This window comes from Triticum urartu, chromosome 7 (assembly GCF_003073215.2).
Source record: "Triticum urartu cultivar G1812 chromosome 7, Tu2.1, whole genome shotgun sequence".
NCBI lineage: Eukaryota > Viridiplantae > Streptophyta > Magnoliopsida > Poales > Poaceae > Triticum > Triticum urartu.
The window spans coordinates 62,038,488-62,051,489 of NC_053028.1; the positions used below are offsets into that span (position 1 = coordinate 62,038,488).

At 38.5% G+C, this 13,002-nt stretch overlaps 1 protein-coding gene across 1 annotated transcript; it reads left to right on the top strand.

The window, feature by feature from the left end:
- The first annotated feature begins 997 nt into the window (after positions 1–997).
- On the top strand, positions 998–2,608 carry LOC125518355. Its single transcript, XM_048683230.1, has 4 exons — positions 998–1,138; positions 1,239–1,594; positions 1,933–2,518; positions 2,604–2,608. The coding sequence occupies exons 2-4, from the start codon at positions 1,241–1,243 to the stop codon at positions 2,606–2,608; spliced, it is 945 nt and encodes a 314-aa protein (XP_048539187.1). The 5' UTR covers positions 998–1,138; positions 1,239–1,240.
- The last annotated feature ends 10,394 nt before the right edge of the window (positions 2,609–13,002 follow it).

Sequence of the window (13,002 nt, forward strand, 5' to 3'; positions counted from 1 at the left end):
CCGCACATTCGTACCAACTCATTGGCGAGAGTGATGTAGCTTGCATACAGGAGCTTCGCATGGATAGGAGGACATTCCACAAATTGTGTGAGATGGTTAGAGTTACTGGTGGTCTAGAGGGCACAAGGAATACATCGCTGGAAGAGATAGTGGCTACATTTCTCTACATAATATCACACCATCTAAAAAATAGAACAATCAAGAAGTTCTTTTATTGAAGTGGTGAGACGATAAGCAGAAATTTCAATAAATGTTTGCTGGCTGTTTTGAAGCTGCACAACCTACTACTTAAGAAACCAGAGCCTATACCCGAAGATTGCACAGATAATAATTGGAACTATTTCAAGGTAAATTATCTCTGCATGAAAATTTTAGTGTCGGTCAGATGATATAATCTGATTAGTAGTATAACACACTAATATCACTCATGATGTTCATGTTGTAGAATTGTTTGGGCGCATTAGATGGTACACACGTCAAGGTTACCGTCCCAGCTAATCTAAGAGGGAGGTATAGGTCAAGGCTGGCTGATATTGATACAAATGTTTTGGGTGTATGTGCACCCGACATGCAGTTTATTTATATATTACCTGGCTGGGAGGGTTCGGCACATGATGGTCGTGTTCTTAGAGATGCTATTTCGAGGTTGGATGGGTTTCGAGTCCCTCAAGGACAATACTACCTTGTTGATGCTGGCTACACAAATGCAAATGGATTTTTAGCTCCTTATCGAGGTCAAAGGTACCACTTAGGTGGTTGGACTGCACAAAACCCACCACGCAGCGCAGAGGAATATTATAATATGCTGCACGCTAGAGCTAGAAATATTATTGAGAGATGCTTTGGAAGACGCAAGGGCCAGTGGGCGATTTTGAGGTCTCCATCATATTTTCCTATCAAAACTCATTGCCAGATTATAATGGCATGCGCTCTATTACACAATCTGATTTTACAAAATATGGCTGAGGATCCACTCGCTGGTGAGGATGGGATGATCAAGATAACATGGAAATCTTGGAGGGAGAGAACGATGAACCTGAATTTATCACTCATATATCAACATCTAATGAGTGGACTAATTTCCGGAATACTCTTTCTCAAGGGATGTATAATAGCTATAGAGCTAGAGGCCACTAAGGTTTGTGTTTCGGTGGATGATTGCAGATGTACATATATGCTTGTTTTAATTATAGAAATCTGAATATCTCATGAACTAATTTAACTTGTGCATTTTGTAGGTATGGACAACATGGATAGCTCAAGTGTTGCACGTGGCAGGGGGAAAAACAAAAGAAAGTGGACAACAATGGAGGACGATGAGCTTGTCAATGCTCTCTATGATCTGTCATTGGATCCACGGTGGAAAGGTGATAATGGTTTCAAGAATGGGTATTCCTCAGTGCTGGAAAGTAGGTTGGCTGAAAAGGTACCTGGTTGTGGTCTTAGTGCTGCCCCACACATTGAGTCAAGGGTGAGATACTTTAGGACCAAGTATGGAGCAATTGAAGTTATGCTTAAAAGAAGTGGGTTTTCTTGGGATGAGAATAGGAAAATGATCCAGTGTGAAAAGCAATCATACGAGGAACATTGTAAGGTATATAACTCCAGATGCCTATTACTTTTGCATTACATTTTCTACTTGTGGCCATATGGATTATCCAGTTGACATCTCTTGTATTACTACTTCTACTAGAAGTGAGGTCCTATTGGATACCTCCTTTCCCTTCCAGTCACATTATTTCATAGATATAGATTGGAGAAAGTGCTTTTTCTGGTTCACTGCCTGATTTTTCTTTACCTTGTAAGTTGTCGCACAGCATGACCTAGAAAACTGAGAGCGTATGGAACTTCTTGAACAATATTTTATCTATTGATTATGGTTGTAGTAGAGTTAACCAAAAATATGATTTCCGTGCTTATTGTATTTTGCAGCTTCACAATGAGGCCAAGGGCTTGTATGGTGTGCCGTACCCTTATTTTGATAAGTTGGCTGCAATTTATAGCAAAGATATAGCTACTGGGGAGGGTGCGGAAGGTTTTGGCGAAGCTATAACAAATTTCCAGAATGAGATTGTCATCGAGGATGAGATGAATGATGAAGAGGAAGATGACAGAACGTCAAGAGAGACACCTAGACGGTCTGTTGACAGCCATGTCACCGCTGATTCTACAAACTCTAAGAAGAGAAAGAAAGGTAACGGGTCTCGTAGGTCAGAATCAACGGATCCTTTTCTCACCATGTTTGGAGATGTAAACAGCCAGCTGAAGAGTGTCACTCAGAATGTTGGCCAAATGGCAGCAACAATGGAACGCGAAGCTATTGCCCAAGAGAAAGCAATGGAGGAAGATCCTAGACAGAAGTTTAAAGAGAAAGCTATCAATGAATTATCAAGGCTTGGATTCACTGGGACTAAAATCATGAATGCTGCCAGCATATTTGCCAAAGCTCTAGAAGAAATGCATATGATGCTTGCACTCCCGCAGAATCTGAGGAGGGAGTATGTTAAGAAAACGCTTGGTAAGTTAAATTCATGCACCATTATCTTGTTCTGATGTTAAGTGATAGTTATGTGCTGTTATCTTGTTCTTTCTCTCTTAAAAAGAATAGTCTGAGAAATACTAAACTGTTATATGTCATACCTTTGTTGAACAAATCCCATGTGATGCGACTGAACTTTCTTGTATATATTCCAATAACTAGGCCATGCACATTGATTTATGTCAGAAATGTCTAACACTGCCATTTCAGTTTTTATTGTTTATTGTTAGGCAGATTTCATGTGTGTTGTCATGAACAGATGAAATCCAACTTGCTATTACAATATCCTTCTTAGATCTGGGGCATTCAAGATTTGTTTTTCATGGCAAATCATATATGCAAAGCTTCTACATTTGCAATTCTTCAGAATTACAACATGTCTTGTTTAGAGAAATGACAAAATTTTGTTGGTCCAATGATGTGCTAGATGATGCAATTAGAAGATAAGGATCTGCTACTACTGGTGGTGATGAGGAGCTGATGATGTGGATAATGCAATTAGAAGATGAGGGACTGCTGGTACTTGTGGTGATGATGAGCTGATGTGGTACCAGATGGATATCACATGAAAAATGTTATTGCTACTTTTCAACAATGAGAAAATGATCTGTTTTGTTGGCTATTAATTATGCATGTGTTAATACATTTTTTGCTGATGACCCCATTTATGGAGTTAGCTTGAATTTGTTCAAATATTTATCTATTAAGATCCATCAGAAAAAATCTGTTACCTATGATATATGACATGGACATGTCAGCCATGTACTAATGCTATATTGTGTAATCCCAATACATGGGTCAACCAAACGCTGCACTGTATTCAGAATGCATACCTTTGTTCAACCAAACAGAAGACGTGTTCACTCAATACACCATCTAATACAGTGCAGTCTGAATACAAAGCTAAATACGTTACCATAGGCGAACCAAACGCGTCGCTAGTAGTTTCCAGGGGTGTTGCTGGGTGTTCTGTCATCCCCATTTCAAGTTTCTGTAAAAGTAGACATGATGCAACACTCTAATGCATGAACTAGCTAGGGTGTGACAGATGCTTGTTCAAGTAAGAACAGCACCCAAGCACCGGTCCACCCACATATCAAATTATGAAAGTACCGGACGCGAATCATATGAACGTGATGAAAACTAGCTTGACGATATTCCCATGTGTCCTCGGGAGCGCTTTTCCTTATATAAGAGTTTGTCCAGGCTTGTCCTTTGCTACAAAAAGGATTGGGCCACCTTGCTGCACTTTATTTACTTTTGTTACTTGTCGCTCGTTACAAATTATCTCATTACAAAACTATCTGTTACCACTTATTTCAGTACTCGCAAAGAATACCTTGCTGAAAACCGTTCATCATTTCCTTTTGCTCCTCGTTGGGTTCGACACTCTTACTTATCGAAAGTACTACGATAGATCCCCTATACTTGTGGGTCATCAAGGCTCTTTTCTGGCGCCGTTGCCAGGGAGTGAAGCGCCTTTGGTAGGTGGAATTTGGTAAGGAAAAATTTATATAGTGTGCTGAAATTTACTGTCACTTGTTACTATGGAAAGTAATCCTCTGAGGGGCTTGTTCGGGGTATCTTCACCCCGACCAGTAGAGCAAAGAGTTGCTCCTCAACCTACTGAACCTATTGAAAATGAAATTCCTTATGAGTATCCTTCGAGTATAACAGAAAAACTGCTAGCTAATCCTTTTACAGGAGATGGAACAAAGCATCCTGATGAACACCTAATATATGTGGATGAAGTTTGTGGATTATTTAAGCTTGTGGGTATTTCCGATGATGTTGCTAAGAAGAAGGTCTTCCCTTTATCTTTGAAGGGATACACATTGACATGGTATAGGCTATGTGATGATATGGGATCGTGGAACTATAGAAGATTGAAATTGGAATTCATCAAAATATTACCCTATGCATCTTGTTCATCATGATCAAAATTATATATATTATTTTTGGCCTCGCGAAGGAGTAAGCATCGCTCAAGCTTGGGGGAGGCTTAAATCAATTTTATATTCATGCCCCAATCATGAGCTTCCAAGAGAAACAATTCTTCAAAATCTTTGTGCTCGGCTTTCTGATAACAATCGCACCGTGCTTGATACTTCTTGTGCTGGCTCTTTTATGATTAAGACTATTGAATTCAAATGGGATTTATTGGATAGAATTAAACTCAACTCTGAAGATTGGGACCTCGACAATGGTAAGGAGTCAGGTATGACACCTAAGTTTGATTGTGTTAAATCTTTCATGGATACCGATGTTTTCCGTAAGTTTAGCACTAAATATGGACTTGATTCTGAGATAGTTGCTTCTTTCTGTGAATCTTTTTCTACTTACGTTGATCTCCCTAAGGAGAAGTGGTTTAAATATCATCCTCACATAGAAGTAAAAGTAGCTGCACCTATTAAAGTTGAGGAAAAGACTGTCACTTATAATGATCCTATTGTTCCTACTTCTTATGTTGAGAAACCACCTTTCCCTATTAGGATAAAGGATCATGCTAAAGCTTCAACTGTAGTTTGTAAAAGCAATATTAAAACATATACACCTCCTGAGCAAATTAAAGTTGAACCTAATATTGCTATTGTTAAAGAGCTCTTGTCTGATAATATTAATGGGCATGTTATTCAGTTCTACGGTGAAACTGCTAGAATTGCTAAACCTTGTGCTAAAGATAAACATAGACATGTGGCAGGCGTGCCTGTTATTTCTGTTAAAATAGGAGATCATTGTTATCATGGCTTATGTGATATGGGTGCTAGTGCTAGTGTTATACCTTATGACTTGTATAAAGAAATCAAGCATGAAATTGTACCTGCTGAGTTAGAAGATATTGATGTCACAATTAAACTTGCTAATAGAGATACTATTTCAGCAATGGGAATTTTTAGAGATGTTGAAGTCTTGTGCGGGAAAACTAAATATCCTGCTGATTTTCTTGTTCTTAGTTCTCCACAAGATAGCTTTTGTCCCATTATATTTGGTAGACCCTTCTTGAATACAGTTAATGCTAGGATAGACTACGAAAAGAATGTTGTTACTATTGGCTTGGATGATATGACTCATGAGTTTAATTTCTCTAAATTTAGTAAACAATACCGTGAAGAAGAATTTCCTAGTAAGGATGAAATTATTGGTCTTGCTTCTATTGCCGTACCTCCTAACAATCCTTTAGAACAATATTTGCTAGACCATGAGAATGATATGTTTATGAATGAAAGAAGGGAAAGAGATGAATTATTCTTTAAACAAGAACCTATGCTAAAACACAATTTGCATGTTGAAATCCTAGGGGATCCTCCTCCACCTAAGGGTGATCCCGTGTTTGAGCTTAAACCGTTGCCTGATAATCTTAAATATGCTTATCTTGATGAAAAGAGGATATATCCTGTTATTATTAGTGCTAACCTTTCAGAGCATGAAGAAGAAAGATTATTGAAAACTCTGAAGAAGCACCGTGCCGCTATTGGATATACTGTTGATGATCTCAAGGGCATTAGTCCCACTCTATGTCAACATAGAATAAATTTGGAAGCAGATGCCAAACCAGTTCGTGATCCTCAACGACGTATGAATCCTAAAATGAAAGAAGTGGTAAGAAAAGAAATACTAAAGCTTCTGGAGGCAGGTATAATTTATCCTGTTGCTGATAGTTAGTGGGTAAGTCCTGTTCATTGTGTCCCTAAGAAGGGAGGTATTACTGTTGATCCTAATGATAAAGATGAATTGATTCCACAAAGAATTATTACCGGTTATAGGATGGTAATTGATTTCCGCAAATTAAATAAGGCTGCTAAGAAAGATCATTACCCCTTACCTTTTATCGATCAACTGCTAGAAAGATTATGCAAACATACACATTACTGCTTTCTAGATGGTTATTCTGGTTTCTCTCAAATACCTATGTCGGCTAAAGATCAATCAAAGACTACTTTTACATGCCCTTTTGGTACTTTTGCTTATAGACGTATGCCTTTTGGTTTATGTAATGCACCTGCTACTTTTCATAGATGCATGATGGCTATATTCTCTGACTTTTGTGAAAATATTTGTGAGGTTTTCATGGACGACTTTTCCGTCTATGGATCTTCTTTTGATGATTGCTTGAGCAATCTTGATCGAGTTGTGCAGAGATGTGAAGAAACTAATCTTGTCTTGAATTAGGAAAAGTGCCACTTTATGGTTAATGAAGGCATTGTCTTGGGGCGTAAAGTTTCTGAAAGAGGTATTGATGTTGATAAAGCCAAGGTTGATGCTATTGAAAAGATGCCATGTCCCAAGCACATCAAAGGTATTAGAAGTTTCCTTGGTTGTAGCGACCAGACCTCAAACAGTCTGATCTCTGTGCTCCGGTGTCATCCCTGGATTAGTAATGCTGACACCACACAGTACTCGGAGGATTTATAGCAGAGTAGCAATCACACACTTATTACATCGAGTGTCTCATAAGAGAACTTATTACAATAAATATGGCTTAAGGCCATCTAATAACGATAACAGCGGAAGGCTTGGAAGATAAGTTAGTCCATCAACTCCAACGGCATCACTAAGTATAGAACCACGACCTAAAACTCCTTAATCATCGTCTGAAAAGTCTGCAACATTAACGTTGCAGCCCGAAACGGGTCAGCACATGGAATATGCTGGCAAGGTAACACATAGAGAGTAATGGAATGAAACAGCTATACTATATGCATATTCGGCTGGTGGAAAGCTCTATGGTTACAGTTTTGCGTGAAGCCAATTTTTCCCTACTTCAAAGGAATAAATTTAATTACTATCATGGTGGTTGTTAAACATTGAGAATGGTTGACAGCATTCTCAATCCCAATTAAACATCATCATTAAACATAACCCAACAAAATTAGTTTAGAGTAACATGTTGAGATTCACATGATAATCCAGGTACTAGATACTCAAGATGTCCATAACCGGGGACACGGCTAACCATGATTAGTTTATTACACTCTGTAGAGGTTTGCGCACTTTTCCCCAAAAGACTCGATCGCCTCCGTTTGGTTTCTCGCACTACATGGTGTTTGAGAAGACGGATGACCGATACATAGTCTTTCAGAAGCACTAGCACCTTACGATCGGGTAGACCGTACCACCTACATCCCCTACATCTGCTAGTCTAGCACTATAAGAGTTCGCACAACTTAGTCAACTATGCTAGAGCCCATAATAGCTTGTGGCTGCACACGGAAGTTTCTAGTATGAATAGTCTCATGATCCCTTTGAGCCTGGGTGGCGGTCCAAAAGAAAACAGGCAAGTCCTGGAATACCCAGGTGCCTCAATCCACCCAGATGTGTGTTTAAGTTTCCACCTTAGATAAACCATTAATTAAGAATCTCACATCTGTCATGGATATCACTCACCCAATCCACGTCTACTAGCATAGCATGGCATAATAAGCAAACGTAGAAGTAACTCCCAAAGGTTTGATAATAAACAGGTATTATGTACTACCTCATCTACTTCCCATCCCACAATTTAATTAGATCCTAATCATGCAATGTGTGAGGATTGATCTAATGCAATAAAACTGGGTAGTAGAAAAGGTATGATCAAAGTGTTACTTGCCTTGCTGATGATCCGGGAAACCTAGCGATTCGAAGTAACAAGCGGCGCACTCCGGGTACTCTATCGCAGACAAACAAACAAGCATACAATAAGTACTCATCTAATGCACAGGTAAAACTCAAATAAGAGATCTAAACAGAAGGTTCAACTTAAGAACTCCGGTTGGCAAAAAGAATCAAATCAAACGAAGCAACGAAAGTCAAACGGCAAAAGAAAACAACTTCATTCTAGTAATCTGGATCTAAGGCAAATTTTACAGTAGCAAAATCTTGTTTAAGTTGGTCAAACGGGTAGAGGGTTTCGAGACGAAACTCTAGGCGCTTGAATCGCCTGATTCTGATAAACGAGCGAAAAGTTATACTAAAACGAAAATCGGATCAGGAATCGCGATCAGAAAAATCGCGGATTTAATCCGAGAAAAAGAAAAACGACGAACGCTCGCTAGAACGAATGAACGGACGAACGCTTGCTATTTAAATAAACAGGAAAAACCGATCTATTTAAAAAAGCCAAAACTAAAAAAAACCGACGAAAACCAATTTTTTTAAACGATGGCACGGAAGTCAAGGCGGCGGCGAACCTCGGCGGGCGGCGGCGGCGGGCGGCGGCGGCGCGGGTAGCGGCTGGGGCGGGGTCGGGTGGCTGGGCTAGGATTTCCCCCGGGTGGGCTACCCCGGCTTACATACCCTAGTCGGGCCGGAGTCCTTGTCGGACACGACCCATTAGGTCGGTTCGTTTTTTTAAATAATTCCACTCGGAAGAAAAATAAAAATAAGTACTAAACAAACTCCAAAAATTCCGAAATAAATTTACACGGGCTTCTAAAATCAAGCCGCACAAGGTGAACATTTATTTGGGACCTAAGTGCAATTTTGAAAAATGCACATTTTTCCTAAATTCAAATAAAACACCGAAAAACTCCGAAATAAAATCTTATTTGATTTTATTATTAAATCCTCAATATTTCTTTATTTTGGGAAAGTCATTTTATTCCCTCATATTTTTGTAATAGAAATTATTGATGGTAAAATAAATAAAATCAAATGATCCTATTCTCAAAATTTGAGAAAACTCAAATATGAAAATAACGAAATCCCCAACTCTCTCTGTGGGTCATTGAGTTGCGTAGAATTTCTAGGATCAACCAAAATGCAAAATAAAATATGATATGCATTGATGGTCTAATGTATAACATTCCAAATTGAAAATTTGGGATGTTACAAACATGCCGGATTTTATAGGAGGTTCATCAAGGACTTCTCAAAAATTTCTTGGCCTTTGACTAATTTATTACAAAAAGATATACCATTTGTCTTTTATGATGATTGTGTAGAAGCATTTGAAATACTTAAGAAAGCATTAGTCTCTGCACCTATTGTTCAGCCACCTGATTGGAATTTACCCTTTGAAATTATGTGTGATGCTAGTGATTATGATGTAGGTGCTGTTCTAGGGCAAAGAGTTGATAAGAAACTAAATGTTATCCATTATGCTAGTAAGACTCTAGACAATGCTCAAAGAAATTATGCTACTACTAAAAAAGAACTTTTAGCAGTTGTATTTGATTGTGATAAGTTTAGACCTTATATTGTTGATTCTAAAGTAACTATCCACACTGATCATGCTGCTATTAAATATCTTATGGAAAAGAAAGACGCTAAACCTAGACTTATTAGATGGGTTCTCTTGCTACAAGAATTTGATTTGCATATTGTTGATAGAAAAGGAGCTGAAACCCCATTGCAGACAACTTATCTAGGTTAGAGAATGTTCTTGATAGCCCACTACCTATTGATGATAGTTTTCCTGATTAACAATTAAATATCATAAGTACTTCTCGTAGTACCCTTTGGTATGTTGATTATGCTAATTACATAGTTGCTAAATTTATACCACCTAGCTTCACATACCAACAAAAGAAAAAGTTCTTCTATGATTTGAGACATTACTTTTGGGATTACCCACATCTTTATAAAGAAGGAGTAGATGGTGTTATTATACGTTGTGTACTTGAGCATGAACAGGAATAGATCCTACGCAAGTGCCACTCCAAAACTTATGGAGGACACCACGCGGGAGATAGAACTGCACACATAAGGTATTGCAATCTGGTTTTTATTGTCCTACTCTCTTCAAAGATGCCCGTAAGTTTGTCCTATCTTGTGATGAATGTCAAAGAATTGGTAATATTAGTAGACGTCAAGAAATGCCTATGAATTATTCACTTGTTATTGAACCGTTTGATGTTTGGGGCTTTGATTATATGGGACCTTTTCCTGCCTCTAATGGATATACAAATATTTTAGTTGCTGTTGATTATGTTACTAAGTGGGTAGAAGCTATTCCAACTAGTAGTGCTGATCATAATACTTCTATTAAAATACTTAAAGAAGTTATTTTTCCGAGGTTTGGAGTCCCTAGATATTTAATGACTGATGGTGGTTCACATTTTATTCATGGTGCTTTTCGTAAAATGCTTGCTAAATATGACGTCAATCATAGAATTGCATCTCCGTATCACCCACAGTCTAGTGGTCAAGTAGAATTGAGTAATAGAGAACTCAAATTAATTTTGCAAAAGAATGTCAATAGGTCTAGAAAGAAATGGTCCAAGAGACTTGATGATGCATTATGGGCCTATAGAACTCCATATAAAAATCCTATGGGTATGTCTCCGTATAAAATGGTATATGGAAAAGCATGTCACTTACCTCTCGAACTAGAACATAAGGAATATTTGGCTATTAAACAGCTCAACTATGATTTCAAACTTGCCATTGAAAAGAGGTTATTTGATATTAGCTCTCGTGATGAATGGAGAACCCAAGCTTATGAAAATGCCAACTTGTTTAAAGAAAAATGTTAAAAGATGGCATGACAAAAGGGTACAAAAGCGTGAGTTTAATGTAAGTGATTATGTATTGCTATACAACTCTCGTATAATATTTTTTGCAGGGAAACTTCTCTCTAAATGGGAAGGCCCCTATGTTATCGAGGAGGCCAATCGTTCCGGTGCCATAAAAATCAACAACTTCGAAGGCACAAATCCGAAGGTGGTACACGGTCAAAGAATCAAACATCATATCTCAGGTAATCCCATAAATGTTGAAACCAATATTATTGAAACCGTAACCCCGAAGGAATACATAAGGGACACTTCCAGAACGTTTCAGACTCCGAAAATTAGTAGGTATGTGGTACGGTAAGTACACCGACTCCAAAACAATTTTTGAGGCAATATTTCTCCATTTTGGAATATTTAGAAAAATAGAAAATTAAGTAGCAGTCCGAGAAGGACACGAGGGCCTCACGAGGGTGGAGGGTGCCCCCCCCAGGGCGCGCCCCCCTACCTCGTGAGCTCCTCGTGTGCCTTCCGGACTCCGTTTTCTTGCACGATACGTATTTTGGTCGGTAAAAATTCATTATATATTCTCCCGAAGGTTTTGACTCCCGTATCACGCAAAAATCCCTTGTCTTTGTTTTGAGCAGTTCTGCTGCAGACAGAGAAACATGCCGTTCCATGATTCGGAAGGAGAAAGCTATGTGGCTGATTACCTTGCAGATCCTAAGGTTTATGGGGATGTGTAGCCTTGTGGTTGGACTAGGGAAGAAGAAGACTATGAACCCAAGAGAAAGGAGGAGACGAGATCAGATGAAGATGAAGTCCCACTACCTCAACCTGGGGACATGCATGTGGAGTTCAAAAAGTCAAGCCTCCCGGATAGGGTAAAGAAACCTAAGATCGAGTTTATCCCTTTTCGCCTCTTGCAGGAGAACAAGCAGGAACTATGAAAAAAGATACTGAGCTTGGAGCAGGAGATCGAGGACCTAAGGGACCAAAATTCTTTCCTCAAACGCAAATTAAGGAAGAAGCATATGCCATCAACAAAATCACCACCGTCTCCTCCAACAAAGAAGAATTGAGTATCCGGGTATGAGCACTCCACTTGGCAACTGCCAAGCTTGGGGGAGTGCCCCGGTATCGTATCACCATCACTCCTATCTTTACCGTTTTCCATAGTTTGATCTTATTAGTAGTATTTTGATCTAGTAGAATAAAGTTTATGGCATGATCTAGTTGTGAGTTTTGCTTTATTATCCTTCTATGTAATCGAGTACGTGAGCTATATAATAAAGATTAGTGTTGAGTCAAGGGCTTGATTGTTTTGTCATCATCCTAAGTGAATAAAAGAAAAGGGAAAGAAATAAAAAGAAACAAAGAGATCATATGGATCTCATGGAGAGTAATGAGCTCACATAGAAAAAGTATGATGAATAAAAGTTGTTGAGAGTTGACAAGCATAGTTTTGGTCATCATTGCATTTAATAGGAAGTGATAAAGAAAGATAGGTCTTCACATATAGATATACTATCTTGGACATCTTTTATGATTGTGGGCACTCATTAAAATATGACATGATAAAGAGTTGACATTGGACAAGGAAGACAACGTAATGGGTGATGTTTTCTTACATCTGAGATAAATTATATTGTCTTGGATCTTCCAACATGTTTAGCTTTCCTTTCCCCCTCATGCTAGCCAAATTCATTGCACCAAGTAGTGATACTACTTGTGCTTCCAAATACCCTTAAACCAGTTTTTGCCATGAGAGTCCACCATATCTACCTATGGATTGAATAAGATCCTTCAAGTAAGTTGTCATCGGTGCAAAGCAATAAAAATTTCTCTCTAAATATGTATGATTGATTGGTGTGGGAGAAATAAGCTTTATACGATCTTGTGATGTGAAAGTAATAAAAGCGATGGACTGCATAATAAAGGTCCATATCACAAGGGGCAATATAAAGTGACGTTCTTTGGCATTAAGATTTTGTGCATCCAACCATAAAAGCGCATGGCGACCTCTGCTTC

What these genes read in the sequence shown, in the direction of transcription:
- LOC125518355 (XM_048683230.1), top strand. Translation starts at nt 1,241, where the DNA reads ATGGACAACATGGATAGCTCAAGTGTTGCACGTGGCAGGGGGAAAAAC. An exon ending in CATACGAGGAACATTGTAAG is followed by an intron (nt 1,595 to 1,932) that starts GTATATAACTCC and finishes TGTATTTTGCAG; the next exon opens with CTTCACAATGAGGCCAAGGG.